Source organism: Esox lucius, chromosome 21, assembly GCF_011004845.1.
Source record: "Esox lucius isolate fEsoLuc1 chromosome 21, fEsoLuc1.pri, whole genome shotgun sequence".
Lineage (NCBI taxonomy): Eukaryota > Metazoa > Chordata > Actinopteri > Esociformes > Esocidae > Esox > Esox lucius.
Window position 1 is genome coordinate 1,009,350 of NC_047589.1, and position 17,168 is coordinate 1,026,517.

Below are 17,168 nucleotides of genomic sequence, written 5' to 3' on the forward strand. Positions count from 1 at the left end.
TGGTGAGGAATATGTGGAAAACAATATACACAAAATATTACACATTTGTTAATGTCTCCCAATTTCCCAAATGTTGAATAATGACCTGTTTTGTGTGCATCCAGAAAATGTATCAGACTCACTAGAAGTGGGATCTAACCGACAGGTCTCATAGCCAGATGCAACAGCTTACATTACTCAGCCATTGGGGTGGACAAGTTCCGTGCAAGCTGCTAGCCTAGTTGTTAAATGGCATATCCTACAGAGCAGTCAAAGTATTTATACTCTTTCAGGTTTTCTCTAGTATTGCATATTTTTGCCACTGAAAGTTTACAGATCTTCAACTTAATAAAATGAAGTGAACTTGTGTAGACAAATAACACAAGATATACAGCTCTGTAAAAAAGAGACCACTGCAAAATTATTAGTTCCTCTGGTTTTACTATTCATAGGTATGTGTTTGGGTAAAATGAAACTGTTTGTTTTATTCTATAAACTACAGACAACATTACTCCTAAATTCCAAATTAAAATATTGCCATTAGACTATTTATTTGGAGAAAGCAACTGGTAAAAATAACAAAAATAATATGCATTGTTTTCAGACCAAAAATAATGCAAAAAAAAACAAATTCATATAAATGTTTCAACAATAAAATAATAATGATACTTAGAAAGAGTTCAGATATCAATATTTGGTGGAATAACCCAGATTTTTTTATCACAAATTTCATGTGTCTTGACTTTATGCCACTCCTGGCAAAAAAATAAGTAGCTTGGCTTTGTTTGATGGTTTGTGTCCATCCTTCTTCCCCTTAATCAAATTCCAGAGAATTTTAATAAGGTACAGGTCTGGAGATTGGGCTGGCCATGACAGGATCTTGATCTGGTGGTCCTCCATCCACACCTTGATTGACCTGGCTGTGTGGCATGGAGCATTGACCTGCGGGAAAAACCAATTCTCAGAGTTGGGGAACATTGTCAGAGCAGAAGGAAGCAGGTGTTCTTCCAGGATAACCTTGTACTTGGCTTGATTCATGCGTCCTTCACAAAGACAAATCTGTCAGATTCCAGCCTTGCTGAAGCACCCCAAGATCATCACCGATCCTCCACCAAATTTCAAAGTGGGTGCGAGACCCTGTGGCTTGTAGGCCTCTCCAGGTCATTAGATAACCAGGTGTTGGGCAAAGCTGAATATTTGACTCATCAGAGAAGATGGCCTTACTCCATTCCTCTACATTCCAATCCTTATGGTCTTTTGCCTGGCTCTTCTTTGCTTCTCATTGATGAAGGGCTTTTTTCTAGCTTTGCATGACTTCAGCCCTGCCTTTGGGAGCCTGTTTCGAACCGTCCTCGCCGTGCACTTCACCCCAGCTGCTGTTGCCATTCTTTTTGTAGGTCACTTGATATCATCCTACGGTTGTTGAGTGACATTGGGATGAGTTGACGGTCATCTTGGTCAGTGGTCAGTCGGTTTCGCCCTCTGCCAGTCTGTAGATTTGTTGTCCCCAATGTCTGTTGCTTGACCTTGTTCTTATGAACCGCCATCTTTGAAACTTTCAGGATGGAAGCAACCTGACGATCACTGTATCCCTCTGCCAGTGAAACCAGAACTGAACCCTTCTTGTCCTTACTCAAAGCTTTTCTTTTCAACTCTTCTATCATGCTGAATAGTTATTTTTTTGAGGTACTACTTTTTTTGCAATTGTTATGCCTTTGGCTAAGTTTTCATTATAAATTGGTTTTCAGTGCGTTTACCTGGTCAAATAAAGGTGAAATAAAATATTCAGGAATCTTTTTATTATCATTTTCTTACTGAATATCTGCAAAAATTAAAATACAAAAAACTAGTAAAAATGAAAAATTTTGTTTAAATGCAGATTTATTGAAAATGAAAAACTGAAATATCTGATGTACATAAGAATTCCGACTCTTTGCCATGACACGCTCGGAATCATCCTGTCTCCTTTGATCATCCTTGATATGTATATAGAACTTATTTGGAATACACCATTGGGAAATTATATTGACTGGACATGATTTAGAAAGACACACACCTGCCTATATAAGCTCTCACACTTCACAGGGCATGTCAGAGCAGAAACTAAGCTATCAAGTCCAATAAACTCTACAGACTTCCGAGACTGTAACAAAACACAGATCTGAGAAAGGTAATACAAATTTGATGAAGCACTCAAAGTTCACCGGAGCTGAGTAGTAAGATGTTTGGAACCATCAAGACTGTTCCTAAAGTTGGCAGTCTGGCCAAACGAAGTAACCAGGCAAGAGAGGTGTTTGTCAGGGAGGTGACCATGAACCCTATAGCCATTCTAACAGAGGTTCAAAGTTTCTCTGCAGAGATGAGAGAACCTGCAGTAGTCCATCATTAGTCCTTTGTGGAGGAGTTGCTAGATGGAAACCACTACTGAGCAAATGGCACATGAGATAGCATTTGAAGGGGTCTGAATACCTTTCAGAGGCCAATATATTGGTATCCAATTTATTAGGTTCACCCATCTGGTAGCAGGTAGATCATAATGCCTCCAGAAAGACTGAATTATTTGTGGCATGGAAATGTTCCACTGCAATGTTGCCTATGCTTATGATGGCATCATGCAGCTGCTGCTGTTCAGAAATCTGTACACTCATACTATGACCAGCCTGTTTAATCTTATCCCAAAAGTGCTCTACTAGCTTGAAGTCTGAGGACTGTGATTGCCAATGAAGGAAAGTAAAAGGGGATTTTTTTGGTCTAGGCAATGTTTCACACCCCTCAATTCAAGAGTTTTGGTGATTATGTCCATTCTAGAGATACTTCTTGTTTTTAGCTAAAAGGTAATGGAAACTGATATGTTTCTTTCTGCAAAGGTCCTTCACCAGAAAGAACAATGACTTTAACCAACCTTTAAACCGACTGTTAGCTTGTATGATTCATGCCCTTCTCCTTCAACTTCTATCACAAAGTGTTTTTTCCCACAAAGTTGACAATAACTGAATGTTTTGTTTATGTTTGTCCCCCCTCTCTGGTCATATGATAATTCCAAACTCAAAGTTGCTTAGGTCTGATGTTAAATCAAACAGTAACTGAATACCTTAGTGTCTCTCTGAAAGTCATTGCCATGTGACTGACTGACTGGTGTACCAAATTAACTGGCCACTGAGTTTCTATTACTATCCCTAGCCTCCAACAGTCAGAATTAATGCCTAAACTGTTAGCCATCAAGTTTTTGTCAAGTTGTCTGTTAATATAAACCTTAAGGTTTTGTTGAGTATATATCATACAATGCCTGATTGACAACAAAAAGTGCCTGTTGTTGCTCTGTGTTGTAACACTAATAAATCAATTTCATTGTTTTAAAAAGTAATTCAGAAGTGACTGCATTGTACATACATAAGTAATGTAGGGTAAACAGTGTGAATCTCACGATGGAGTGAGATGAAAATGCCTAACCTGCCAGGCCGTTGACTCCAATCAATCCAGCAGAGCTGGCGATGCTCACCAAGTGACCATGGTTATTGGCAATCATTGCAGGTAGAAATGCTTTGTAGGTCTAAAGAAAAACAGAGGATTATGGTTGCATGAATTGTTAGCAATATGGTAGGCAAAATTACAAACACCCCATAGAGCAAAGACACATTCTGTTTTCTTATTGTGCTCTTCTTGATATAATATCTCTCTCCTTGTCCTAGTATTTGTGCTAAGTCTAAGACAATGATGGCTGACAAAAATAAAGGCACCTGTGCAAATGACCTGTTTTTGACCTGTTAGGTTGAAGTGTGTTTTGTATTGTTGTTGGAAGACCCACAACCTTTAAAGAAGACATTGTTTTTGAACACTGACTTGAAGAGATTCAATAACAGAGGCAGCAAAGCAACCCCATAGCATTATCAAACCTCACCAATATTGGATTTAAGGGAGGGTGCGCTTATCCTTTAATGACTGATTTAGTTGCTTGTAAAAATAAGAAGACCCCACTGCTGAAGTTGACGCTGGAAAGTGTGATACCATAATTCCCTGTTTATAATCTGCACCGTGTATAAACTGCACCATTAATTTTAGAGCTTTGTGTGTATACAAACTGCATTTGCCCAGAGAACTATGACTCATTGTACATTAAACATATTCCATAGGGCGCCACCAAAATTCATTTGCTGAAGAATAAAATGTTTTTGAAAACCCTGTAAACGCCAACTGTATCATATTTGCTACATGAGCTTCTGAGACCTTTCGCCGGTGGAAACAGTTTTAGAAATGTAAACTTGTGTATTAACCACATCCATGTACACTGGATATAAAAAGTTTTCAAACCCCTGTTAAAATGACAGGTTCTTGTGATGTAAAAGAATAAGACAGAACATTTTCCACCTTTAATGTCAATCATTCAATCAATCAAATTTATTTATAAAGCCCTTTTTACAACAGCAGTTGTCACAAAGTGCTTTACAGAGACACCCGGCCTTAAACCCCAAGGAGCAAACAACAGTAGTGTTGAATTTCAATGTGACCTATTATGTGAACAATTCAATTGAAAAACAAACTGAAATCTTTGAGGGGGAAACATTTAAAACTCACAATAGCCTGGTAGCATAAACTAATACTTTGTTGAAGCACATTTTGATTTTATTACAGCATTTTATCTTTTTTGCGAGATCTCCGGTGCACAGCCCACAACCCCACATATGTTCAATTGGATTCAGGTCTGGGCTCTGGCTGGGCCATTTCAAAACGTTAATCTTCTTCTGGTGAAGCCATGCTTTTGTGGATTTGGATGTGTGCTTTGGGTCATTGTCGTGCTGAAAGGTGAACGTCATCTTCAGCTTTCTAACGGATACTGAAGGTTTTGTGCCAAAATTGCCAGGTATTTGGAAATGTTCATAATTCCCTCCAGGCCCCGGTTCCAGCTGAAGAAAAACTCCCCAAAAGTATGATGCTACCACCACCATGCTTCACTGTAGGTATGGTGTTCTTTGGGTGATGTGCAGTGTTGGTTTTGCGCCAAACATACCTTTTGGAATTATGGCCAAAAAGTTCAACCTTGGTTTCATCAGACCATTTTCCCACATGCTTTTGGGCTTGGATGTTTTTCTTTGTAAGAAAAGGCTTCCGTCTTGCCACCCTACCCCATAGCCCATTAATATGAAGAATATATGGGAGATTGTTGTCACATGTAGCACGCAGCCAGTACTTGCCAGAAATTCCTGCAGTTCCTTTAATGTTGCTGTAGGCCTCTTGGAAGCCTCTCTGACCAGTATTCTTCTCTTCTTTTCATCAATTTTGGAGGGACGTCCAGTTCTTGGTAATGTCTTTGTTTTCTCCACTTGATGATGACTGTCTTCACTGTGTTCCATGGTATATCTAATGCTTTGGAAATTCTTTTGTACCCTTCTCTTGACTGATATCTTTCAACAATAAGATCCCTCTGATGCTTTGGAAGCTCTCTGCGGGCCATGGCTTTTGCTCTGAAATGCAACTAAGGAAATATCAGGAAAATCCTACTAGAACAGTTTAACTTTATATGCGATTAATCAGAGTCACTTTAAATGATAGCAGGTGTGTAATGACTTCTATTTAACATGAGTTTGAATGTGATTGGTTTATTCTGAACACAGCTACATCTCCAGTTATAAGAGGGTATGCACACTTGTGCAACCAGGTTATTGTAAGGTTTTTATTTTTCATTTTTCCCCCTCGAAGATTTCAGTTTGTTTTTCAATTGAATTGTTCACATTATAGGTCACATTAAAAGTGAAAAACTTTCTGACATGATTTATCTTTGTTTCAATCCCAAAAACTTGGCATTTTAACAGGGGTGTGTAGACTTTTTACTTCCACTATATTAACCACAGTGGTTGAAAGTGTTTTCAAAATAAGTGTAGAAGCTGCAGTTTATAAACGGGAAATTACGGTAACAACAAGTCTGCATCCCAGGATAAATGTTTAAAAAATTATTAATAAAATTGCCAAAACAGTTCAGGAAGTGTTTACAGATGCCTAAATAAAGCATGAAATACGTAAACCTTTGGTATTGCTTTGCTGCAAGCTACTGGGGTGCACCAGGCATCATGAAATCAGCAGATAATTATTTTATATTTTTATCAGTATAGATTTCCAGCATAAAAATGGTCTCTGTTGAAGATTTTTGGTCTTTCTGCAGGACAGCTACCTCAGACTCTAATGTATTTTTCAATTTTAACTTATTTTAGAACAGTACAAGCGTGCAAATATATTTGACATAAACTGCACTATATGCTGACATTAGCATGTAGTGTTCCATTAATAGTTATTTCTATAGACCTGCACCCTTAGGTCAATTATCTGTAAACATGGCAAAATGCGATTATTGTAGGCAGATTAAAATAATTATTCCATTAAAACATTGACATGATTTGCATGAAGACTGTTTCAAGACCTCTTTAAACTGACACATCTGAAATCTTAAGGGGACAAAATAATGCAGAAAATCGATAAACAAAGTAAAGATTCTACAAGTGACATATTTCATTAATATTACGTTTCAATTTGAAATCAACTTGTAAGGAGCATACTTTATTTGTTCTGAACTCACTACACCCTTGCTAAAGACAGAATCTCGCTTGACTGGTGTTCGCACATACCCAAAATCCAGAGCTGGGTCACTGAAAAGTCCAACATTTTAAAGATTGTTCAGGATGTTTTGATCTGAGTGCTTACTTTGACTGTGGCATTACACTGCTTAAGGTAAGCAGTAACGTAATACCAATAATCCCAAATTATTAGTGTGTATATGAAAACAATGGCCTACTAACTGTTATGTGCTGATGTTAAACTCTGAGACATTTTGTGGGGAAAACCAAAGGCTGATGAAAAATTATGACAAATTTAAACATACCCAGAAGTGGGCGTTGGAGTTGACCTCCATTGACTTTTCAATCAGGCTGTCGGGGGCATCCATAAACTTCCTTCCAGTCACAATGCCAGCATTGTTAATGAGGATGGTTACGTCTCCTACTTCTCGTTTTACCTGAAAATTAGCAAATCGTATGCAAGCAATAAGGCACGAGCAGGAGTTGTATATGGCCACAACACATTGCGGAGTGCCTGGACAGTGTGCTTGGTTGCGGCATAATAGCCACATATCACAAACCACCAAGATGGCTTATAAACCGGTTCCCAATGCAATTAGAGCAGTAAAATGTAATTTGATGTCATTCCCGTGGTATTGAGTCTCATATACAGTTGTGCTCATACGTTTGCATACCCTGGCAGAAATTGTGAAATTTTGGCATTGATTTTGAAAATATGACTGATCATGCAAAAAAAATTATTTTAAAGTGATCATATGAAGCCATGTATTATCACATTGTTGTTTGGCCCCTTTTTAAATCATTATGATAACAGAAATCACCCAAATGGCCCTGATCAAAAGTTTACATACCCTTGAATGTTTGGACTTGTTACAGACACACAAAGTGACACACACAGGTGAAAATGGCAATTAAAGGTGAATTTCCCACACCTGTGGCTTTTTAAATTGCAATTAGTGTCTCTATAAATAGTCAATGAGTTTGTTAGCTTTCACGTGGATGCACTGAGCAGGCTAGATACTGAGCCATGGGGAGCAGAAAAGAACTGTCAAAAGACCTGCATAACAAGGTAATGAACTTGATAACGATGGAAAAAGATATAAAACGATATCCAAAGCCTTGCAAATGCCAGTCAGTACTGTTCAATCACTTATTAAGAAGTGGAAAATTTTGTGATCTCTTAATACCAAGCCAAGGTCAGGTAGAACAAGAAAGATTTCAGCCAAAACTGACAGAAGAATTGTTTGGGATACAAAGAAAAACACACAGGTAACCTCAGGAGAAATACAGGCTGCTCTGGAAAAAGACGGTGTGGTCGATTTGCCAGAAAGAAGCCTTTACTGTGCCAATGCAACAAAAAAGCCTGGTTACAATATGCCTGACAACACCTTGACAGGCCTCACAGGTCCTGGCACACTGCAATTTGGAGTGACGAGACCAAAATACAGTTTAATGGCACATCCATAAGCGTTTGGAGAGGGGTAAACAAGGCCTATAGTGAACAGAATACCAGCCCCACTGTGATGCATGGTGATGGCTCACTGATGTTTGGGGGGGTGAGCTCTAAAGGCACAGGGAATCTTGTGAAAATTGATGGCAAGATGAATGCAGCATGTTATCACAAAATACTGGCAGACAATATGCATTCTTCTGCACGAAAGCTGCGCATGGGACGCTTTTGGCCTTTCCAGTATGACAATGACCCTACGCACAAGGCCAGGTTGACCCTCCAGTGGTTACAGCAGAAAGCGGTGAAGGTTCTGGAGTAGCCATCACAGTCTCCTGACCTTACTATCATCAAGCCACTCTGGGGAGATCTCAAGATGACATGCGGTTAATGCAAGACGACCAAAGACTTTGCATGACCTGGAGGCATTTTGCCAAGACGAATGGGCAGCCATACCATCTGTAAGGATTCGGGGCCTCATAGACAACTATTACAAAAGACTGCACCCTGACATTGATGCTAAACGGGGCAATACACAGGATTAAGAACTAAGGGTATGCAAACTTTTGAACAGGGGTCAGTAAAATGTTTTCTTTGTTGCCATGTTTTGTTTTATGATTGTGCCATTCTGTTATGACCTGCAGTTGAATGTGAATCCCATGAGAAATAAAATACATGTTTTGCCTGCTCACTCATGTTTTCTTTACAAATGGTAGATATATTACCAATTCTCCAAGGATATACAAACCTTTGAGCACAACCGTACCATTGGAACCAGTTTATAATAGCATAAAAAGCATCTCAAACATGCATCATCCCTAAAAACAGCTCTTATCATTGGTATGATGGACATATACAGCAATGCATTTCTTAGAAGTACCACAGCGCATTACAAGAAAACACAGTTGTTTTTTTCCAATTTCTTGTCATCCAATTTGTGACTAAGGCCCTGCTTCATGGCAGCAACTACCAGCGGACGGGACAGTCAGTGCTGAGATATGTCTTCCCAAGCACATCCAAGGTAATTTTAGTTAATGCTGCATGCTCAATCAGCTGTTTGCTCATGCTGCCACAAGGAGTCACTAGAGCGTGACGAGGTAAAGCATCCATACTGAATTAGTAACAAGAAACTGTGGTTCAATTGCACCGACTAACATGGAACCTCTGAGGCAAAATGTTGAATACTCTAACCACAATCATGTTTTTACACTGTAATAGTTGTATTTACAACTAGATTTGTTGCCAGATTTGTGTACAAGATACATTTTCTATAGTGTATAATGATACTTTCCGAAAAAAAAACATGAAACCCTTTCCTGACAGATACTCCCCAGGGCAACTGAGGTGTAAAGATGATGTCTCAGTCATTGTATATTGTGTGGAATGATCGTGACGAAGGAAGTCTGGTTCTGTAGGTCTTTCTAGCTCGATAAACAGAACCAGATTTACTTAAAAACAAATCTGGTTCTGTTTATCAAACCAGACTTAAAAACATGCTAAACTGGCACAGAAACATTTCTACTATCTCAGGCAACAGCACTTGTTTGCCAGAGTGCCATGTTAGTTAATTGTTAGATCTGTATTATTATAAAGTGGACAGATAATACAAGGCGTGTGGGAGTCTTTCAGAATGTGTCCCCAAAGCATGGAGACACTTTGAGTTGGTGATCATTATAATAGACATTGGATTCTTTCAGTTATGTAAATTCAAAACTTTAATCTCATATACATTTGCATAGTTTCAGGAGGTTTGCCTATATTTGCAACAGTTCCAACAATGAAAATCCCTGTACAATATGTTCATCAAAATAAAGGCCTGCAGTACAGCCTCTCTAATAAAGAATACACATACAAAAGACAACATATAATACTTTTTTTCTAGCTTCTTTCGCTATTGGAAAGTGGTACATAGGGTTAACATCCATACTTGGCCAATTATATAAAAACCTCTTTAAAACACACCTGGTCAGCCACTGTGTAGACCTCTGCCTTGTTGCTACAGTCACAGATGTATGGGTGCACACTGGTTGCACCCTTTCCCTTCACCAGCCGAACAGTTTCCTTGTTGCCATCCTGGCTAATGTCCCACAACACTAGCGTGGCGCCCATTGAGGCAAACTCTAGGGCCATCAGCCTGCCGATGCCGCTACCCGCCCCTGTGATGAGGACGATTTCTCCCGCAACGCTCTTCCTCCGCAAAGTGACGAATAGTTGTATAAGTGCTTCCAGGGTATAATATATAGACATGACCAGTACATTTAGCGTCTCCAGTGCGAAGTTCATCTTGATCACTGTAGGACCTATCAAACCACATAGGTTCTGATAAATTAAAAGAATACATTATATATTTTTTATTATATATATATATATATATATATATATATATATATATATATATATATAGCGATATGTAACAAGACAAAAAATACAATTCGCAATCACAATTGTGTGGCCAATAGGCTAATTAGTATGCCTCATTCTGTATAAATGAAATGAAAACCAATTGTATGTTATTTACTTCACCTAAATGTACGGGTGGTTAGAAGCTTAATACTTGAAAGCATCCCTATTGCTTTAAACAAATCCAGCACAGCGTTTAACTTACCGCTTCTTCTGCGTAACCTAGAGGCTGTAACCGATATTTGGCTTAAAAAAAGAATATCGACTATATATCAGTGTGTATCCGACCTTTGCACACGGAGGTAGTAGGGGCAGACACGGTGTTCAAATCAAGACAAAGTTCATTTTTTATTGTAGTCTTTAACGGTAGACTGTATACAGAGGGCGCGGTCTCCCACAATTAACCATGTAAAGCCCGGCATTCGCTGTGATGGGTTAATGACAATTTAATATGTAGTCATTCATACAGTGTAATTTCAAGATCGATCTTAACCTACAGCCTAAATATTTGTTCCATTTTCATGAAACACTGCTTTTGCGAGTGGAACATTTAAATCATCCAAATCAGCAGGACTGTTCCAAGAGCTAATTGATCATTCGTTCATTTTAAAGAAGTACGAACAAGTTCATAATTTTTTATTAGTTTTTTCAGAAAAACTGAAACTGATTTTGGCATTGGTCTCTGGTTATCTTGTGGTTGCACATAAACCAAGAAACTACTGTATATTTTGATTTTAACATATGGGTGGAGCTAATGTGTAATCATTGGCCAAATGCACAGCTAAGACTTCCTGTCCCTTCAAAATAGAGGTTCTAACTTAACTTACATTCTATTAATCTACTATCTATAAATTATATTACATTCAAGTTATATTGGTACATTACTGATATGTCCTACCTTCTTAGTCAATTCTAATCATTGGTAGTCAGCCCTGGCTCCAGGATGATATAACTGAGGGGACATTTTTGCAAATATACCATTTTCAGTGTTTTAGAGGAAACAATACTAAGGGGGCACACAGATTCAATTTGGGGAGACAATGTCCGGCTTTATTGTTGTTTAGAGGCAGGATTCTACACAGTGCCCCTAAAGCAAGCAAATAACCAAAACAACAGAAGCTATTACTAGACTACACACCTAATGTATAATTAATGATAATTTCCATCTAACTAGCTGAAACCTAATATCCCTTCACTGTTTTCAGCCATTCCTGATTATACACTGAGGAAAAAACTAAACTGCTTAGGAGTGTCACAGTTGATTGGAAGCAGATGTGGAATAGAGTGAGGTTGGTTAAACAAAATTAATTCCTTCTTTTTTTTTTGTGTCAAATGAAACAAAAGGAAACCAAGGCGGGTTACAAACATTAACTGATACGTAACAAATAACACAAACAATGAACCACAAACTGAGGAACATAAGGGCAAATTTAATAGTGTCCCCAATCAGAGGTGATGAGGGACAGCTGCCTCCAATTGAGGTTACTCAAAAGGGAGCATAGAGATGCCATGAGGCACAGCTGGTCAAGCCCTGACTGTGGTCCCCAGGCACATAGGGATGCCTAGATGACCCCAGCCAGGACCTGACAAAGAGTTTACCCATTGCACTTAATTTCAATGATCTATCAATTGTCACTGGAATTAATCGGTTAATCTGATATAAAAATCATATAAGATATTATTCAATTGCATTTATTATATATGAAATTAGAATTTTTTCACATCTTGCACAATGCTCTCTTGTGAAGTGTATATAGTAACAAATATTTTACAAAGCTGTTTAATTCTTTAGTTTGAAAGTTAGTTTTCTAAACTACTTGGATAAATAATGAAGAATGAAGAAAACTATGTAATATCTTATGCTAAAATACCACAAAATAGTATGATTAATTGTGTTGGAATTACCCCAGAATTACAGTAAAGAGAGGGATGAGGAAAGATAAGGCAGCAAAAGTTTGTATACCCTTTTGTATACCAATTTTGCAGGTTTTTCTACTTACAAAGCATTTAGAGGTCTATACTTTTTATCATAGGTACACTTCAACTGTAAGAGATGGAATCTAAAACAAAAATCCAGAAAATCACATTGTATGATTTTTTAAATAATTAATTAGCATTTTATTGCATGACATAAGTATTTGATCACCTACCAACCAGTGAGAATTCTGGCTCTCACAGACCTGTTAGTTTTTCTTTAAGAAGCCCTCCTGTTCTCCACTCATTACCTGTATTAACTGCACCTGTTTGAACTCGTTACCTGTATAGAAGACACCTGTCCACACGCTCGATTAAACAGACTCCAACCTCTCCACAATGGCCAAGACCAGAGAGCTGTGTAAGGACATCAGGGATAAAATTGTAGACCTGCAAAAGGCTGGGATGGGCTACAGGACAATAGGCAAGCAGCTTGGTGAGAAGGCAACAACTGTTGGCGCAATTATTAGAAAATGGAAGAAGTTCAAGATGACGGTCAATCTCCTTCAGTCTGGGGCTCCATGCAAGATCTCACCTTGTGGGGCATCAATGATCATGAGGAAGGTAAGGGACCAGCCCAGAACTACACGGCTGAACCTGGTCAATGACCTGAAGAGAGCTAGGACCATAGACTCAAAGAAAACCATTAGTAACACACTACGCCATCATGGATTAAAATCCTGCAGCACACTCAAGGTCCCCCTGCTCAAGCCACCGCATGTCCAGGCCCGTCTGAAGTTTGCCAGTGACCATCTGGATGACCCAGAGGAGGAATGGGAGAAGGTCATGTGGTCTGATGAGACAAAAAAAGAGCTTTTTGGTCTAAACTCCAATCGCCGTATTTTGAGGAAGAATAAGGATGAGTACAACCCCAAGAACACCATCCCAACCGTGAAGCATGGAGGTGGAAACATCATTCTTTGGGGATGCTTTTCTGCAAAGGGGACAGGACGACTGCACCGTATTGAGGGGAGGATGGATGGTTGTTAGATTCATAAACTGGAGTGTTCATCACATACATTGAAATAAATTAATGTTTCTGTTATAAATGTATATCAATACATTAAATCGTAATTACTGTAATTAAACTTTACACCCAATAAAACCCAAACAGTTAAATAAAATGTAATGTGTAATATACCTATTATTCAGTATCTAGTGGTTTACATTTTGGTTCTTGTTTCAATTCTGTCTTGAATATTAAAAAAAAATCTTAGTTAATGTATTTAAATAATTGTTTTGTTGGTATTTTTTAGAGAGAAGTGTTAAACATCCCAGGATTGACCATACTGTTGCTATATGCAAGAGAGTAGTCAGCGCCTTTTCTATGGCCTGGAAAAAGACAAAAGCTATGAAAAATGCAAAAGCTGAACTTGACTTGCCTGACAACTCACTTTTCACTGAAACTCCAACCAGGTGGGGCTCATGCCAGAAGATGATTGAACAGGAGAAGGCCATAATTCAGATCCTGGCTGCAGAAAAAAACAAGAAACCAGGCAAGCCTAGTTCAGCTGGCCCGCAATAGAAAGTGTTGTCATCTCAAGATTAAAACCCAGGTCGTCCACATGAAAGGTTAACCACTACACCATAGAGCTGTGCATTTGCTTGTGTCAGTATCGCCTCTTGTCTCTATCCTGAATCCTCTTTTGCCACTGGTCGTTATAATAGTTAATTGGCCATTTGTGAATTACATTGTAACGTTTCTTACTAAGTTTAACTCTAACCACAAATAGCGGCTATGTATTGTGTTTGTCACTGGCTGTTTTAACAGCGTATTAGCCAGTAATAAGCTTTACCGGTATCTACTAACTTACTGGAATAGTCATAAGAATTTATCAATTGTTAACGTGTCTGCCAAAGCTATTTCATTTCATGGCAAAACAACATATCTTTTTCTTTCATTCGTGAATGACATTTATACAATAACTACTTTTTCATCAAGTGAAAAGACAAGAGATTTGTGGAATCTACCAGAAATAATTAATAAATGTAGCTCTCAATAGATTCAAACTTAGGGCTTCCACATGAGAGGCACTGTCTTTAACCACTACGCCACAGAATTACTTGTTTCAGCAGTCGCTAGACTCCATTGAGGATTGTGTTAAACTGACTAAAGTTTATTATTATGTTTACCTCCACCATAGTGTCTATGAACTGTATTGCTTTTGCCACTGGGTGTTTTAACAGCCTATTAGCCAGTAATAGGCTTACTAGTATCTACTAACTTCCTAGGAGTAATCATAAGAATTTAGCAATTGCTAGTGAGACTGAAGATGAACTATTCCATGCCAGAAACGGTCGCAATATAACGATATACAGTTTCAGTTAAGGCTTACTATAACGTAACTACGTTGTTAAGCCAGCAAATGTGTTTGTCTATCCTGGCCCGAATGCGTACTTCGAAAATCCACCAGAAACAGTTGCAATATAACCGTAAACTGTTTTATTTCAGGCTTACTATAATGTAGATACTAACGGTTTTAGCCAGCGAAGTTTTCGTCTATACGGAATAATTAATAATGCGTACTTCGCTTCGCCTGCGAGAAGGTACGATCTTGGGACCCATAGTTCACAAATCCTATTCTCTAACCACTATACTATTTAACAAGGGTCAGTCGGTCGTTCACAAGTCTGCTTCTCTAACCACTACGCTATTTAACAAGGGTCAGTCGGTCGTTCACAAGTCTGCTTCTCTAACCACTACGCTATTTAACAAGGGTCAGTCGGTCGTTCACAAGTCTGCTTCTCTAACCACTACGCTATTTAACAAGGGTCAGTCGGTCGCTCACTCACTCAGTAAGAGACATTCACTCTTTTTAGCCGGCTCCGCTTACGCGGTCCGGCAAAAACAGGCAGGCACATGGCAGGACATACAAGTCCTTGAGTCAATCAACAAAGCCCTGGCTCCCCTGCTGGAGTTCACTGACACCTTGTCCAGAGAAGATTGTGTCTCCTGCCTGTACTCCAGTTGTTCAACATCACTTTTCTGACTCTGGAAGATGACCCACCCCTAACAAAGGAAATCAAGAAGACCATCCTTGATTATCTGAAAGAAAAATACTCAGATCCTACCACAGATGACCTGTTGGACATAACATCCTTCCTATTTGAAGCTGTGATCTTTCCCTGGTAGATTTTAATATTTACATTATTTTGTTGGAATTCTTCTATTCGGTAACATTGAACAGCCTTTGCAATTTGCACATATGAAATAGTTGAAGTTATTTGTACGTCATTTATTTTTAATGTGTTGCAATAATATGCCACAGCAGAACTGAAGCCATAGACAGTGGATAGGCTTGTTTTCCTTCACCATAACCGTCACACTGTGAACATGTTATTTATTAGTATGCCTGTATTTAATAAAAGTTTAATTAATAGCACTACATTTATTTACTGTCAGTCTTTTTTTATTGGTGTTCCAACAAAAATCTGAATGGATGAAGCTGATTAAACCACTTAATTAATTAGTTGCAATCCTTTATATAAAAAATTAATAACTTATTTCTTTTATCTAAAAATTACAAATATATTGGTGTATTATATTTAAGCCCTATTGCCCAGTCCTACGTGGTGCTTTTGATATTGTGGTTAGGCCAAAAGCGAAATGTAGCCGAAAGACTAAAAATGTCTTCTCATTGACACCGGACCGTGATATTTGGGGGTTGGGATTGTTTACCAATTTTACTTGAAACGCACCAAAAGTCTGCATTGAGTGTGGATGTGTTAATTAGTAGAAGACTGGGGGTTACGGCCAATTGCTGGCAGTAATCCAATTGTTTCCCTAATGTGTGGCTCGATCGCCTGTTCACATTTTCTGTAGGGACTAATAGTTTTGCTGATATGAAACTTTAAGCATGCATTTTTTCCATTATATCTGAGATGTTTTATAAAGGGTTTGATTGGAATTAAAGATATCATATTTCAATGCTTGAAAAGCTTTTTTTTCCTTTTTTATTTATATATAATGATTCATTTTTAATCAATGGTCCAATTCAACAACTCTTGTGTATTTATTGTATTGTGCTTACATAAATTACTCACAATGGTCCGTGGAATTGTGGGAGATGAGAGCTTGATATGAAGTTGATACCTTCGTCCCACACATAACCAATAGGGCGGTATTCATGGAAGGAAACTAATCCACAACTGTTTGGAAGTTCCAGTTTTTTTTTAACTTAATTTATTTAAGATATTGTAACTGTAAAAATGCTGAGGGACTGATGTGTTTCACATTTTCAAGAATATCTATGAAAAACATTAATATACAATTATCTTGGTGGATAATTGTGGGCTATATACATGATACTGTATATACAATTATAGTGTTCATATATTGTATACATGATAGTTAGATTAGATTAAACTTTATTGTCATTGAACAGTGTCATTGAATAGTGTACATGATAGTGTAAACATGTAACTTTTAGGCCATCTGTATGAATTTGCAAAAGTCTTTCACTTTTCCAACAAATGTTTTTTATTTAAATTAGTCAGCAGAAGGCACTCTTCACAATTATTACTAGGTGAGCATAATAGGCTGTGGGCTGGTGGGCGGGACTTGGGCTCTGTGGAGCTTTTGAATGGGACTTCAGCTGCTGTTGAATCACAGGTTGTTTGCTACTGATCTAATTAACTCTTTCACAGTTTTCAAGTTATTACTTTTATAAACAATTACAATATTTTGTTTAGCAAACAATATACAACTCCAGAAAAAATTAAGAGACCACTGTACCTTTTTCTTTCCTTTCCAAAAAAGTTGAAAAGGGACGTTTTGAGTGAGGAACAGAAGTGTTCAATTTGCA

The 17,168-nt window shown here is 38.1% G+C and overlaps 1 protein-coding gene across 2 annotated transcripts in view; it reads right to left on the reverse strand.

Moving 5' to 3' along the window:
- sdr16c5b (short chain dehydrogenase/reductase family 16C, member 5b) overlaps nt 1-10,737 on the reverse strand; it is a 30,349-nt gene extending 19,612 nt beyond the window's left edge. The window contains exons 1-4 of one of the 2 annotated variants that reach the window (XM_010900747.4): nt 10,595-10,737; nt 9,952-10,289; nt 6,848-6,979; nt 3,430-3,529 (exon numbers count right to left, since the gene is read on the reverse strand). In XM_010900747.4, the coding sequence (XP_010899049.1) occupies nt 3,430-3,529; nt 6,848-6,979; nt 9,952-10,272 (553 nt within the window). In that variant the 5' untranslated portion in view covers nt 10,273-10,289; nt 10,595-10,737. Of the gene's footprint in view, nt 1-3,429; nt 3,530-6,847; nt 6,980-9,951; nt 10,309-10,594 lie in introns of both variants that reach the window. The other variant, XM_029116401.2, reaches the window with a different exon arrangement.
- Nucleotides 10,738-17,168: the final 6,431 nt, after the last annotated feature.